General features: G+C 45.7%; 1 protein-coding gene and 1 long non-coding RNA gene across 2 annotated transcripts in view; one reads left to right on the forward strand and one right to left on the reverse strand.

Annotated features, from left to right (window-relative positions):
• The first annotated feature begins 993 nt into the window (after positions 1 to 993).
• GPD1L (glycerol-3-phosphate dehydrogenase 1 like) overlaps positions 994 to 15,983 on the forward strand; it is a 40,428-nt gene continuing 25,438 nt past the window's right edge. The window contains exons 1-3 of the mRNA XM_014591779.2: positions 994 to 1,050; positions 6,115 to 6,131; positions 12,138 to 12,315. Coding sequence (XP_014447265.1) covers positions 994 to 1,050; positions 6,115 to 6,131; positions 12,138 to 12,315 — 252 coding nt within the window. The remainder of the gene's footprint in view (positions 1,051 to 6,114; positions 6,132 to 12,137; positions 12,316 to 15,983) is intronic.
• The window catches only part of LOC102490398 (uncharacterized), a 4,523-nt gene continuing 2,422 nt past the window's right edge, over positions 13,883 to 15,983 (reverse strand). Inside the window, exon 3 of the long non-coding RNA XR_336065.2 lies at positions 13,883 to 15,406. This is a non-coding gene — a long non-coding RNA (uncharacterized LOC102490398). The remainder of the gene's footprint in view (positions 15,407 to 15,983) is intronic.

Below are 15,983 nucleotides of genomic sequence, written 5' to 3' on the forward strand. Positions count from 1 at the left end.
CACTGGATTCCCACATGGCCAACTGCGGTTCGAATCTTAGACCTGGCAGCTTGCTTTTTCACTTTCTCTCCCTCTCTCTGTCCCTCTCTGGTCAAATTAAAATAAATAAAGTTAAATAAGTTTTTCATTTTAATAATTTAAGACTTATTTATTTTTAATTTTATTATCATTATTCTTCAGTTTTGACCAGGCTGACCTAGGTGTCCGAATCCAAGGTGGGCCATGTGGCTTCTAGCACTGTAGTACAGCAGGCTACAGACTGCCACCTGGTGGGGCCTAAATGTTAGAAATGATTATGGATAAGTTGCATGCATGCATATATAATTAGGTGATTATGTATTCACATTTGCATGGGACAGTGGTTTATACTTTTATACTTGTCCCAGTCTAACTGTAAATAGCATACTCTTTTTTTTTGAGAGGTTTTTGCTCTAGGGTGCATGTGCTCGTCAGAAAGAGAGAGACACAGAGACAGAAAGTGAGAAATCACCCCCCAGGAGGGATGGCCACCCCACAATCCCTTTTCCTTCCATTCTCCTCTCAGGATCTTGGGCACACATGCACATGTACCCGGCATGAGTTTAAGCCACCGAGTCCAGGACTCAAACTTGCAGTCGACTCATGGAAGTCTGGCAACATAGCCATTTCGCCAACTTCTGGCTCCAATAAATAGCATACTCTTATTCACAAAATAAATCTTTTCTTTTTAGTTTACCAGAGAGACAGAGACACGGGGACAGGGGGTGGGGGGAGAAGGATCCCCCAACAGGATGCAGCCACACTGCAAGTCCCCCCTCCTCCCACCTCTCTACCCCGTCTGGACCCTCAGCACATAAGCACTCATACCTCGCAGCCCCCGGACCCAGGATTTAAACCACGCAGTCAGCCATGTGGGATCCAGCGCCCTTAACCACCAGGCCATAGGCCCAGCCCTAAACGATAATACATCTCATGACAATGGGTTTATAATGAACTATTGTGAGTTCAGGGAGCATGACTGTGATCCTCCAAGTGAAGGCCAGCAACGATGGCAAGCAGATTTCCACTCAGGTGCTGACTTGTTGACTGGGGCTGGCTATGCAGAGTTCTGTGTTGAGTCTGAGGAAGAATAGCTCTGGCAGAAAAGGCCACTGGGGTCTCTAATGGCAATCTGGGGTAGGGCTGGTCTGAGGACTGGCAACATCTGGGCCAAATTAACTTGATGAATTTAGTATTTTCAGATTTATTCCTATTTAGACTAAATACTTCTACCAAGACAGAGCCCATCTGGGAGGCTCTGCCTGACACAGCCAGCACATGCTCAGCTCTGGCCCGCAGATGTTCAACCCTCCAATTCGGTCATAAGGACCCACACTGGGAGCTCACACGCAGGCCCGGCTGAGCACTTCCTGTGTTCTCTTGGCTAATCCTTTGTTTTTGTAATTTTTGCCATGGGGCCCATGTGCTCCCCAGAGACAGAGAGGGAAGGTAAGAAATCACCCCCAGGGGAAATGGCCACACCATAGTCCCTTCTCCATTTTCCTCTAGGGATTTTGGGGGCATATGCACATGGGCCCAGTATATTTTTCAAGCCACCGGGTCCAAGACTCAAACCACGGAATCGGCCATGTGGGATCCAGTACCTTAACCACCATGCCACCTACTGGCGCTCTTATTTCATCTTCACTTTGCAATAAGCAAGTATTAGGGAGGTGGAGGGTGGCATATCCAGCCATGGCAGGGACAGAAATATCAGCATAAAAGAGGTTTGTTTGCTCTGGATTACCCAGGACATCTGGGTAGAGCTCAGCCTTGAAAGCAAGGCTTGGGCTAAGATGCAGGGCATACCTATTTGAAGCACCAGGGACAGGTTGGTTCTCTGCTGGTCTTGCTTAGGAGTGGCGTTCCTGGACGCCATTGTATGAGACCATGGCTTAGACCTTCTCTGGGCCTCCAGGGGTTGCTCTCCAGGAGAGGTGGGTGTGCCTTGGATTCTGAGATGAATTCTAGCGCTGACCCTACCCTGCTCCACTCAGGTGCCCTTTATTTCTGTGATGTGTGGGGCTGACAGAATGGCTGGCCACGTCATGGACGGAGGTCATTTTAGGATAGGATGATAGGGGTATGGAGACCTTCCTGTGTGGTCGGCCTTCTAGGGCACTGCATTTTACTGCTGGCTCCCTGTTGCAGGCTTGTGTGTGTGTGTGTGTGTGTGTTAACTGCGATAAAATACTCAATACAATTTACCATCTTACCCTTCTGTAAGTGTACAGTTCAGTAGTGTTAAATATATATTCACGCTGGTGGGCAACCAATCTCCAGAACTCTTTCATGTTGCAAAACTGAAACTCTGGATTCATTAAACAATAATTCCTCATTTCTCTCTTGCTAGCCCCACAACTGTCCCTGTTCATTCTGTCTCTGTGAATTTGATTCTTCTGGGTAATTCACATAGGTGGAATCACACGTTCTCTGTCTATGTCTGGCTTATTTCATGTTAGTACAATGTTTGGAAGGCTCAGGTAGCACGTGTCAAAATCCCCTCCTTTTTTTCCTAAGATTTTGCTATAGGATGCGTGCACTCACTGGAGAGACAGAGAGACAGAAAGTGAGAAATCACTCCCCAGGGAGGATGGCCACACCACAATCCCTCCTCCTCCAGTCTCCTCTTGCGATTTTGGGCACGCACACACATATTCCTGGCATGAGTTTTAAGCTGCTGGATCCAGAACTTGAACCATGGCTGTCCACCTGGGACTCCAGGCCTTAACCACTACGCCATCTGCTGGTCCCCAAGACCCCCTTTTGTAAAAGCTGAATACTGTCCATGATGTGTCTGTACTCATCTTGTTTATCCATTCTCCCAGTGATGGACACTCAACTGCCTGAGACTGCTTTTAATCCTCTTGTATATATCCAGCGTTTGGAATTTCTGGATTATATACTAATTCCATCGTTAATTTTTTGAGGAATCTCCATACTGTTGTCCACAGCAGCTGCAGCATTAGAATTCCAATTTCTCCACATCCTCGTCAACTCTTATTATTGCCTGCTTCTCACAGTAGCCATTTTGTGGTGTGAGGTGGGATTTTATAATTGCACATGGTCACATGGCGTGTACAATTTCGCTTCTTGCTTTTTGTGAACCATCATATCCTATTGTAAGCTTCTCTCTACAGTTTGCAGTCTGACAGATGAAGGCCTTCTTCGTCTCCTCCCCTTCCTTTAAGTTCTTCACATTGGTCTTTGTTCTTCTGTGGTGCCTTTTTTTTTTTTTTTTTTTTTTTTTTTCTTTTGCAGGCCCGGCTGAGCACTTCCTGTGTTCTCTTGGCTAATCCTTTGTTTTTGTAATTTTTGCCATGGGGCCCATGTGCTCCCCAGAGACCGAGAGGGAAGGTAAGAAATCAACCCCAGGGGAAATGGCCACACCATAGTCCCTTCTCCATTTTCCTCTAGGGATTTTGGGGGCATATGCACATGGGCCCAGTATATTTTTCAAGCCACCGGGTCCAAGACTCAAACCACGGAATCGGCCATGTGGGATCCAGTACCTTAACCACCATGCCACCTACTGGTGCTCTTATTTCATCTTCACTTTGCAATAAGCAAGTATTAGGGAGGTGGAGGGTGGCATATCCAGCCATGGCAGGGACAGAAATATCAGCATAAAAGAGGTTTGTTTGCTCTGGATTACCCAGGACATCTGGGTAGAGCTCAGCCTTGAAAGCAAGGCTTGGGCTAAGATGCAGGGCATACCTATTTGAAGCACCAGGGACAGGTTGGTTCTCTGCTGGTCTTGCTTAGGAGTGGCGTTCCTGGACGCCATTGTATGAGACCATGGCTTAGACCTTCTCTGGGCCTCCAGGGGTTGCTCTCCAGGAGAGGTGGGTGTGCCTTGGATTCTGAGATGAATTCTAGCGCTGACCCTTCTCCCATTCACTCAGGTGCCCTTTATTTCTGTGATGTGTGGGGCTGACAGAATGGCTGGCCACGTCATGGACGGAGGTCATTTTAGGATAGGCTGATAGGGGTATGGAGACCTTCCTGTGTGGTCGGCCTTCTAGGGCACTGCATTTTACTGCTGGCTCCCTGTTGCAGGCTTGTGTGTGTGTGTGTGTGTGTGTTAACTGCGATAAAATACTCAATACAATTTACCATCTTACCCTTCTGTAAGTGTACAGTTCAGTAGTGTTAAATATATATTCACGCTGGTGGGCAACCAATCTCCAGAACTCTTTCATGTTGCAAAACTGAAACTCTGGATTCATTAAACAATAATTCCTCATTTCTCTCTTGCTAGCCCCACAACTGTCCCTGTTCATTCTGTCTCTGTGAATTTGATTCTTCTGGGTAATTCACATAGGTGGAATCACACGTTCTCTGTCTATGTCTGGCTTATTTCATGTTAGTACAATGTTTGGAAGGCTCAGGTAGCACGTGTCAAAATCCCCTCCTTTTTTTCCTAAGATTTTGCTATAGGATGCGTGCACTCACTGGAGAGACAGAGAGACAGAAAGTGAGAAATCACTCCCCAGGGAGGATGGCCACACCACAATCCCTCCTCCTCCAGTCTCCTCTTGCGATTTTGGGCACGCACACACATATTCCTGGCATGAGTTTTAAGCTGCTGGATCCAGAACTTGAACCATGGCTGTCCACCTGGGACTCCAGGCCTTAACCACTACGCCATCTGCTGGTCCCCAAGACCCCCTTTTGTAAAAGCTGAATACTGTCCATGATGTGTCTGTACTCATCTTGTTTATCCATTCTCCCAGTGATGGACACTCAACTGCCTGAGACTGCTTTTAATCCTCTTGTATATATCCAGCGTTTGGAATTTCTGGATTATATACTAATTCCATCGTTAATTTTTTGAGGAATCTCCATACTGTTGTCCACAGCAGCTGCAGCATTAGAATTCCAATTTCTCCACATCCTCGTCAACTCTTATTATTGCCTGCTTCTCACAGTAGCCATTTTGTGGTGTGAGGTGGGATTTTATAATTGCACATGGTCACATGGCGTGTACAATTTCGCTTCTTGCTTTTTGTGAACCATCATATCCTATTGTAAGCTTCTCTCTACAGTTTGCAGTCTGACAGATGAAGGCCTTCTTCGTCTCCTCCCCTTCCTTTAAGTTCTTCACATTGGTCTTTGTTCTTCTGTGGTGCCTTTTTTTTTTTTTTTTTTTTTTTTTTTGCATTTTGATTTTAAGCTTAGAAAGCTTCCCTATCCAGAGATCAAATGAACGTTCACCCAGTAAAATCTATTTTCTAAATACTTCATTGTTTTGCATCCAAAACTCTGGCATTTGATTTTACTTTAAAAACCCTTCGGTTGCAAAAAATTACACAAAATGTTAACTGTGTTTCTTCCTGGGTGGTGAGATTATTCATAATTGTTTTTTCTTCTTTCACATTTTGCTTTTGAATGAAAAAGTATTTGTTATTTAAACTGTAACTGACCAATTCTTTGTCCGGGAACCAGAGCCCAGATTAGCACTGGGGGAGAGGGGCTTGGAGTGTGAGAATCTGGCTTCGTCCTTGCTGTCTCCAGCCTGGACCTCAGTCTCCTTCGTAAGGAGGAATAGGCTGCAGGGTCCTTTTGGGAGATTCTTCTCCCTATGAAGGTGCCTGACCTGATAGGCAGTCATCAGTTGGCTGATAAATTATTATATTAGCCAGGCTGGACACCCCCAGCCTACTAAAATTCTGCACTTTTTTTAGACAGGAAGGGGCAAGTGAGAAGGCTGTGGACGGACAGTGATACCAGGGGGCTTAGGTGGGGGGTTTGCCAGGCTGGAGTCGGGGTGTCCAGCAGGTGAGACCCAGGGCAGTTCAAATGAGGATGACAGGGCCTGGGCGTAACTTTCTGTTCTTGGGCCCTCATGGATGAGGTATTTGAAACCCTGCCAGACGCCTGGGAGGCACCAAATCAATGCCCTTTCGCCCAACCCTGCCCTTCCTCACCTCGCCCTCCCCTAGCTATCTTCTCCATCCTCTTCAGTCCCGTGTTTGCCCCCTGCTTTTCTCCCCTTCCCTCTTCCCTCCTCCCTCCGCCTGTCGTTTTCCATCTCACAGATTCCTCTTCTCTTCTTCCCTTAGCCTCCCCCTCCCCCCTTTTCTCTCTCCCCAGAAAATGCAGTGCTCCAGGTAAAAAGGCACAACAAAGGCAATCCACCCCTCCTGTTACTGGCCTCTGATCGGAGCCCTTGGAGCCCTTCGGCCCTGAAGGCTCCCCGGGCCCCTCCTCAGGCCAGGCTTACCTGGGGGCCATTTTTGGTTGTCTGGTACAAGGTCCGAGTAACTCAGAGCCTCCATATAATTTTTTTTTTTTGAGAGGTTTTTGCTATAGGGTGTGTGCACTCACCAGACAGATAGAGAGAGACAAAGAGACAGAAAGAAAGTGTGAAATCACCCCCTGGGGATATGGCTAAGCTGCAATCCCTTCTCCTCCATTTTCCTCTCTGGATCTTGGGCACGCATGCACACACACCTGGCATGAGTTTAAGCCACTGGGTCCGGGACTCGAACTATGGTTGACTACATGGGAGTCCAGCGACATAGCCATTACGCTAACTGCTGGTCCCGAGAGCCTCCCTATCTTAATCTACAAAATGAAGCGTGTAGAAGGATTAAACCTCCATCATGCAGGCTGCACCCTGGTGGCTTTGGCACTATCATGCCTATGATTTTATTTGATTTGTTTACTGTTCTCTAGAAATTCACACTACAAGAACACTTTCTCTCACTACAGTAAATATTAGAAGTAGAAGATAACAACAAAACCCAGTAGAATGAAAACAAGACAGTTATAAAGTTCTTGCCAGATACCACTTCCTGCCGAGGCTCAGAATCAGGTCTCTTCACACCCTGGGAGGAAAGGAAATGAGCACAGGCCAGTCACGACACACCAGCACTCAGACGAGACACTCCGCACTCTCAGGAGGACCGGGAGAGTGGAAAAGGGCACGGATGTTCACTGTCGCTTGGTGCCCTGTGAATGGGTAGTGCTAGTCACTGGGGGTTCCCCTGGTGCCCATCTTCGCTTTGCGAAACACTGAATTCCATCACAGACCTGGAAAGGATCTTGAAGGTCGTCTGCCCCACCCGGCATTTGTAGATGGCTGAGCTGGGCCACTGTAGAAAGGCTGCTCGTGACCTTGACCTAACTGTGTAAAGGTCAGTGTCTGGCTATGCTTGTGCAGTGTCCAAGCAACTGGCTGAAACAGGGAGAGCCAGCAGCATGCCCGTGTGGCCCCAGCCATGACCGGTGCACACAGACACCCTTTGCAGACTGTAGCCAGTACTTTTTTTTTTGTTTTTAATTTGCTCTAGGACACATGTGCTCACTGGAGAGAGACAGAGAGAGAAAGTGAGAAAGCACCCTGCAGGGGGTGACCACAGCACGATCCCTTTTTCTTCACGCTTCTCTCGGGATTTTGGGCACACACACACAGATGCACTCTGTGTTTTTCAAGATGCCAGGTTCAGGACTTGACCTGCACAGTCACCCATGTGGGATCTAGCTACCTTCACCACCATGCCATGGCCCGGCCCTTTTGGGTTTTCTATCTGATACACATAAAGGTAGACAGCAGAGAAAATATTCAGTGCAATGTGGAGACTATAATAAAAGAGGTTAAAATAAAATACAGTGTTTTAAGTCCTGATCAAAGAAAAAGAGATTACTATAGAAATTTTTTAAAAAGAACAAGATTAAGCCTTATAGGCATTATGGTCTTTTGTTCCTGTCCTTCCTAGACTAATCCTTTTTTTAAAAAAGATGGTTTTGCCTTATGGTGTGTGCACTCACCTGAGAGACAGACAGAGACAGAGACAGTTAGAGGAAAGTGAGAAATCCCCTCAGGGAGTATGGGCATATTGCAATCCTTTTTCCTCCATTCTCTTCCCGAGATCTTGGGCATGCACACACACGCTCCTGGTGTGTTTTTCAAGCAACTAGGTCCAGGACTGGAACTGCAGTCAACCATGTGGGAGTCCAGCGATGTAACTGCTGTACCATCTACTTATCCTTAGTATTCCTTTTTAAAAAATATATAATTCTTTTCTCTTTATTCATGATAAAGCAGGTGGATGTGAGAGGAGAGAAAAGGAGAGATGAGCGACCTCCACTAGGTCTGGTCACACTGTCATTGCCTCCCTCCAGTTCCTAAGCCTGTTAGATCACAGGTATTTGCGTGTGCCCAGCATGCTGCAAGCTTTCTGGACTGGGCATCTGAACTGTGGTTGCCATGTGGGGTCTGACTTCTCTTGAGCAATGCATTACCCCTTTTCCAAGGAGATGGCCGCTAGATTCATCCTTGGATTGAATTCTACAGTCCTTCCCTGAAAACCTTCCCCAACTCCCATCACCAATCCTTGAGTGACAGATCCAACAGCTTGGCCCCAACCAGCCTGGAGTTACCCACCGAGGCCTCAGATATGCTGTATTTGGTGCATCCATCACCTCCCTCCAACTTACCTGCTTAAATAGCAAGCATTTGTTATTGCTATGAGTCTGCAGATGGGCAGGCTGATTCTTGGCTTGGCCAGGCCCACTCTTATGTCTGCAGCTCAGTACTGTGGGCAGCTCTGCCCACAGTGTTAGTGCTCCCAGCCTGACTTATGAAGCCCTTTGGCTTCTTAGCAGGGGTGTGGAGTTCCTTAGCACTTTTACCATGTCAGCTCATATACCCTCACCGCCGGGGGAGGCCTATTCATCATGGTTCTTTCTCAACAGAAGACCGAGCATGGGAGACTTCTCAACATGGATTACAGCCGGATCCACCAGTTTATCCTTCTAACCACTGTCCTAACTCTTTTCTCCACTTCTTTCACACACAAAATAATAATAAAAAATGTTTTAAACAAACCAAGAAAAAGATAAATGCCTTTAACCTAGACCATCTCTTAAGTGAGGTGGTAAAACTCTTGAGATTTTCACTATTTTATCACCAGCATCTAGCCTGGTGCATTCTATACAGTAGGTGCTCAGCAAATACCTGATGACTGAGGGCCAGCCCCACTGTCTGGTGATTAAAGGAGCCAGATTGCACGTGGCCAACTGTGTGGTTCCAATCCTGGCCCCAATGGCTTGAAAAACGCATGTGTGTGCCCTAAATCCCAACAGGATGGAGAAATGGAGACAGGAATAAGGCCCAAGTGGCTTGAAAACACTCCAGGGCATGCATATGTATGCCCCAAATCCCTACAGGATGGAGAAACGGAAAGGGGATTACAGTGTGGCCATGCCTCTTTGGGGGTGCTTTCTCTGCCTCCTCTCTCTCTCTGGTGAGGAAATGTGCTCTTTGGCAATTTTTTTTAAAAAAAGGTTTTTTCTATAGGGTGCATGCGCTTGCCAGAGAGACAGAGAGACAGAAAGCGAGAAATCACCCCCCCAGGGAGGATGGCCACACTGCAATCTCTTCTTCTCCATTCTTCTTTTGGGATCTTGGGCATGCACGCACACACGCCCAGTGTGAGTTTAAGCCACGTTATCCAGGACTTGAACTGTGCTCAACTACATGGGAGTCCAGCGATATGGCCATTATGCCATGCCAACTGCTGGTCCCATGGCAAATACATTTTTAAAAATCATGATGATGAGATAAATGAATGAATGAGCGAGCGAATGAAATTCTTGATCAATCCTGGGAGGAGGCAGAATGAGGTCTTGAGGTTCTCCCAGAAGTAAACATAACTTGAGTTTCCCTTACTTCTGTACTGTTAGTTTAAGTCCCACTGCATCCCAAAAGATGTACAGGCGTGGTCTGGTGAGCTTAGTTCTTGACAGTTCCAAGTTTAATTTAAATGTCCTCAACTCTTTCCAGCAAATAGCACAGGTTTGCCTCTGGTAGCAAATGTTTGGTTTTCCCAAGAGACAGCTCTAAAGGAAGCAGCAGGGTATTCCAGTAAGATTACAGGGAGGTCTCTTGGTTCCGAAGTATTTCCCTTTCCATTCACTACGCTTGGATTCTTAGTGTCTTACGACCCTCATCAGCTGATGTTCAGTCCCCGAGAATCACACTTGTTCTCTCTGACCTTGTGTAAGTTCCTTGGTGCCAGGGAACACTGTGATCGGAGCTGTTATCTCCCCATGAGTACGTGAGCAGCTGTTTCTAACATTAGAATAAAGGTGATAGCTTTAGTGGGGAGATTCCTGGCCTCCTTTCTACAAAGTGTCAGGAGAATTGGATTAATGGGTATTTATTTTATACATTGTCCTGCTTGCATAGAATAAGAATTTCACAGGTACAGCTCACAGCCTTGAAAGGCTCACAGCCTTCATCTGTGAGAGATGAAGTCACCAGAGTTCTAGATCATTGTGCAGAGCAGCAATTCTGCCTTGGCTGAACACCAAGGTGCTGGGGAGCTTTAAAAATTACAGGTGTCTGATCCCACCCTAAAGATAACAATTTCATTGGCCTGGGGTATGGCTTAGGTCTCAGGATTTGTATATCACACAGGTAATTCTAGTGCACAGAGGTGGGAACCACTGTTTTAGTGCATCCATTCTATCTCAAATTTTGAAGTTAATAGAATTATTTTAATTATTACTATTTATTTCTTTTTAGTTTGCCAGAGGGTGCATTCACTCGCCACAGAGGGGAGAGGAAACTAACACACACACACCCCCCCCATGGAGCATGGTCAGGCTGCAATCTCTTTTCCTCCATTTCTCCATCATGTCAGAATTTGGGGCATGCACAATCACAGTGGCTTGAAACACATGCCAGGGCCAGGACTCAAACCATGCAGTCGACCATATGAGACCCAGCTTCTTTTACCACTAGACCCCAAGGTTGGCCCAGATTTATTTAATTTTTATGGTTGTAAAGTATGCTGGGATGAATTAGGGCTGAGTTGGAATAACTGAGATTTAGCCCAGCAGGTGGCAGAGTGGTTAAGGTGCTGGACTCCAATATGGTCAACCATAGTTCAAGTCCCAGATCCAGTGACTTGAAACTCATGCCAGGTGCATGTGAGCACATGCCCAAAATCCCGGTAGGAGAAGGGATTGCAGTGTGGCTATCCCCTTGGGGGGTGACTTCTTGCTTTCTGTCTCTGGCGAGTGCATGTGTCTATAGCTAAAATCTCTCTCTCAAAAATAAATAACTGAGATTCGTGAGAGAGTCTGCATAACTGTCTCCAATATGCTCTTCTGCATCAGCTTGGCTACTCTCTACCCTTTTCCGTTATCACTCCCTATTCTATCTCACGAAAATGTCTTGCGAATTGTTAGAGAAAAATAACAAATGCCCTAGCCCTTGAATTTGCAAGGTTCACTTTACCACATTTTTTATTTGTTCCTCACACAAGGAAAGTTGTCTAAGATACAAGTTATGTCTCAGTTCAAAGTCCTTCAAGAAAGGCTGATTGGCTCACTGGGATCAGGTATCCACCCACTGTCAGACTGTGGGTTCTATGCCTGAGCCAACTGTCTGGTTGATTACCTCTGCTGCGGCCACCAAGCCCCAGACTCGCATTGCTCTCTGGAGTAGGTTAGCTAGTCAGGTTTGTTCCTGCCTCCTGTGGGGAAAGCTATGGGACACCAATCTGTTACCAGAACATGTTTGTGGAATAACACAGGTTGTGGGGGGAGGGGTGCTGGAGCCAGCTGCTTGCCTCCCTGGTGGTGAAGGGGAGTGCAGAATATGTGGGGCCCTGGGCTCTACACTCTTTGTTCCTCTTCTGGAATCTGCCCAGGTTCTTGTGTTTCTATTATGATTCCACCTTGGACCTGCTGCAGTTCCTCAGAACACATTTTATTTTACAGTAGCGGCATTTTAATCTCTCCAGTGGATTTGAAATATAGTCTAGTTCCCTTAGAGGCTTCAAAAACCCTCCGCTGTGTCATTTCCATGCTTTTAAGTGTGTTTCTCTCCTTCCTGTGGCATGCTTTCAATATAGGTTGATTTTTTGCTAGTTTCAAGGAGTGGTGTTTTCTGACCTTCCACCACATCTGGGGCTTTCTTGATCACAGTAGGTAGTATTTCCAGGTGAAAGCAGTATCAGATGGCTTCAGGCCAATACATATCACATCTTGAGTAAGCTCGGTGCTTGCATCAAAACAGTCTCCGGAATTTTAATCGAAAGTGTTTTTCTATTCTGCCCACGTGAGTTTAATATATTTCTTTTCCATGGTTTCTTTTGTAGGGGTTCAGCTGTTGCAAAAATAATTGGTAATAATGTCAAGAAGCTTCAGAAGTTTGCTTCTACGGTCAAGATGTGGGTCTTTGAAGAAACAGTTAATGGGAGAAAACTGACAGACATCATAAATAATGACCATGAAAACGTAAAATATCTCCCTGGACACAAGTTGCCAGAGAATGTGGTAAGACTTTGGGGTGAAAAGTACATTTGGATCATTCTGCAGGATATGCTCAGCTGAACAGCACTTGGAACTTGGAAATATGAACACTACTCCCTGCTCCCCTGTTCCTTTCTACCACTAATTGGTTGGTTTTGGTCATCCTGACTCAGAAAATGAGCTTCGTATTAGTTTGCTAGGGCTGCCCCAACAAAGTGCCACAGACTGAGTGACTTAAACCACAGAAATTAATTTTCTTACAAGCTTGAAGGCTATAAACCTGAGGTCAAGGTGTCAGCAGTGGTTTCTCCTAATATTACTGAACCAACGCAGGTACAGACCCAACACAGACACTTGCTTCCAGAAAACCAAACTCTGACCCATGAGGGTTGTGTAGGAGTTTATGGGTGAAACCATCCGGGAGTCAGCTTGGTTTGCTCCAAAGGCCATATCTCTGAATGTGCCCCCAGATGGGTTTTGTTTTAGGTTTTGCCATAGAGTGTGTGCAAACACACCAGGCAGACAGACAGACAGACAGAGAGAAAGTGAGAAATCTTCCCCCAGGGAGGATGGCCACGCCCAACCCCTTCTCCATATGCCCAGCATTATTTTCAAGCCTCTGGGTCAGTGTTATTTTCAAACCTTTGGGTCTAGAACTCAAACCGTGATTGACCATGTGGGAGTCCAGTGCCTTAATCACTATGCCACTTGCCAACCCCAAGATGAGCTCTTTTTTTCTTTTCTTTTCTTTTTTTTTCCTTCCTTTCTTTCTTCATTCATTCAATCATTCAATCATTCATTTTAATTTGACCAGAAAGAAACAGAGAGAGAAAGTGAGAAAGCAATCCATCAGGTCCAGAACTTGAAACGTGGTTGACCATATGGGAATGTCCAGGCGCCTTAACCATCACGCCACCTGCTGGTCCCCCAAGATGAGTTTTTATACAGAAATATTTCCAGCCCAAGTTTTTAGCCAGAGCCTCATATGCAATTGAAGGATCAAAATTTGGGCAGCTCTGATTGGTGAATTCAAGCAGCAGTCTCATTGGCCCATTATTGAAACTGGTACTTTTCTAATTGGTTACTCTGCTGCAGCCAGCATCCACTCCCTCCCTGAAGTGGGAGTCAGCTCCAGGTCACTCAGCCTTCCCCAGAGCATGTGCCCTCTAAGCAGCGGCCGGAAGTCAGTGCCAGGTCTCTGTCATCTAGGTTAGTTCTGGCTGGGTACAATTTGTGCTCTCTCCTTGGCTTGCAGGTAGCTGTCTTCTTTCTCTGTCTTCACATGGTCTTCCCTCGGAATACGTGTCATTATCTTCTTTATTTTAATGAGGACAGTAGTCATAGTGAATCAGGGTTCACCTGATTTTTTTTCCCCCAAAGACTGTTTTACTTATAAAGCCTTTCTCCGGCATGAACTTGCTGATGCTGAAGGAGTGAATACCTTTGGGAAAAAGATTTTCCACACTTGTCACATTCATGAGGCCTTTCTCCGGTGTGAACTCTTGTATGTTCAGTGAGGTTGAAACTTTCAGCAAAGGATTTCCCACATTCGCTGCACTCGTAAGGCTTTTGTCTTGTGTGACATCATTTTAAATTCATAACCAATTTAAAGATACTATTTCCAAATGTCAGATTCATAGGTATTGGGGGTTAGAACTTGAACCTATGAATTTTGAGGGACACAATACAGCCTGTAAGAATCTTCTTCCTTGGCACTGAAAGTGCTGGTTACATCGGGGCTGGAACTAACAACCTCGCCTTAGCAGCTCCTGTACCCCTAGCAGTTCCTGATACATCCCTTCTGAGTGCCTGCGACTTCAATCAGCTCTTAGGACAGCTAATGTGCTGGTCTCTACTTAAAGTCAAGGTCAAGGCCTAAATTACTGAAGGAGATAGAAGAAAATGGGAAACCGTAAGAATGACCGTTTACAATTTAAACTTACAAGATCTGGGAGAGAAAAATATAGGGTACTGCCTGGTCTCATTCTACTGACTTTCGAGGGAAGAAAGAAATAACCATGGGGAATAAGAAGGGTGGCTGCATGTATGAAAGGAATTTAAGAACTTTTATTGTCAGATTCACCCCTTGTTAGCTACCTAAGAGTCTGTTTGAAACCAGGCAGTTGTGGCTGTCTGATTCCCATCATTCACCTGAAAAACTCTTCTTTGTTAATGAAACACCATTTACTGAATACATTCACTCAACAAACCTTCATGAGCATGCCCTGTGCCTGCAACATACAGTGTTGGGTTAGGACAAAAATAATAGTATGTTGTTGCCTTCCTCAAGGGATTGAGCGGGGAGGGACTAATTTATAAGCCAGTAGATGTGGGGAAGTTTGGAAATACAAAGACCTAGCTTGCAAAAGCTCTTAGTTATAGTGTTCATTAGTGCCAAGCACTGTGGTAAGCAGAACACTATCTTCATTTAATCCTCTCAATAACCTTCTTAGGCTGATGCTATTAGTTTTCCTATCATGATAATTCTGATTATATAGAGAAGGAAGCCAAGACTTAAGAGAGGCTAAGGACCTTGCCCAAGGTCTCATAGCTAGTGGCTAAAGTTGGGATCTGGTTCCAGGTAGACTCATGTCTGCCTCTGCTGAATCTGATGCCTTCTAAATAATGACAAATTTCTCCTCTGTCACTGAACTAGGACAAGCCAGCATTTTCCCACAATATATTCTTGGTGCTGTTGGTTGGGTGTGGAAGGATACTTGGTTGTGAGCTTGAAAATGAAGTTTTCCAAATATTGATGGAAAGATTAAAGGGGGCAGCTATTATCACTGCAGTAGAAGGCCTCTAGGGTCATTTCTTATCCATCCTTGGGTAGAAAACTCTTTTGGGCTTCATTTCCCTTGTTTGTATCAGAATTGCTTGCTCCTTCTCTTCTGTAAACTACATGCTTCGTTATTTCAGTCCTCCCACTCTGCGCTGGGTCAGTTCCTTTTGTTCCTTCTACATGTCGACCTTCACATGTCCCAAGCATATGGCCCTGACTTTTATGGTCTTCTGTTCATCCGCATACCTAGCATGATGCTTTTCCTACAGTCAGGACTCGTGGTATGTTGCAGGAGTGGATCTGCTCAGGGAGCTTCAGTGAAGCCATTCTGTGCTGTAAATGGGGAGTAGGAAGGAAATAAGGGTTCACCTAGAAGAGCCAAGAGCATCACCACTGAGAACCCAGCCACTCACCAATGACTCAACCACCTACCCCAGGTCCCCAGGTGTGGACGAAGGATGGAGAGAAAGGAAGAGGAGTCCACTCCCAGGACTCTATTGATATCCAAGGCATAAAAATCAATGTATCCATTCTCTGGAATGGACTTCTACATGGTTTCTATTTTGTTGCTATTATGGACAGTTCTCCTAGAAATAACCTTGTACATATCCCAAGAGTAGAAAATTCTTGGGTCATAGGAAATGCACAATTAGTGATTTTACCACAGCATACCAATGGATTCCCAAGTGGTTCTATCAGTCTACAGTCCTGCAACAGTGTTTCAGAAATCATATCCCATATCCTGGCCAGTGCTTGGTGAAGAATATGGGAACTTTTTTCCTTAAGGCTGGTGAAAGGTTCACTAGTGTTTGTGTTTTTCCTTCTTCTCTCCTAAATTTGCCAGAGGGTGTATACACTTGCCAAAGAGAGACAGACAGTGAGGGAAAGGAAGAAAGCACCCCCCCCCCCA

This window comes from Tupaia chinensis, unplaced genomic scaffold, assembly GCF_000334495.1.
Source record: "Tupaia chinensis unplaced genomic scaffold, TupChi_1.0 Scaffold000617_2, whole genome shotgun sequence".
NCBI classification, from domain to species: Eukaryota; Metazoa; Chordata; class Mammalia; order Scandentia; family Tupaiidae; genus Tupaia; species Tupaia belangeri.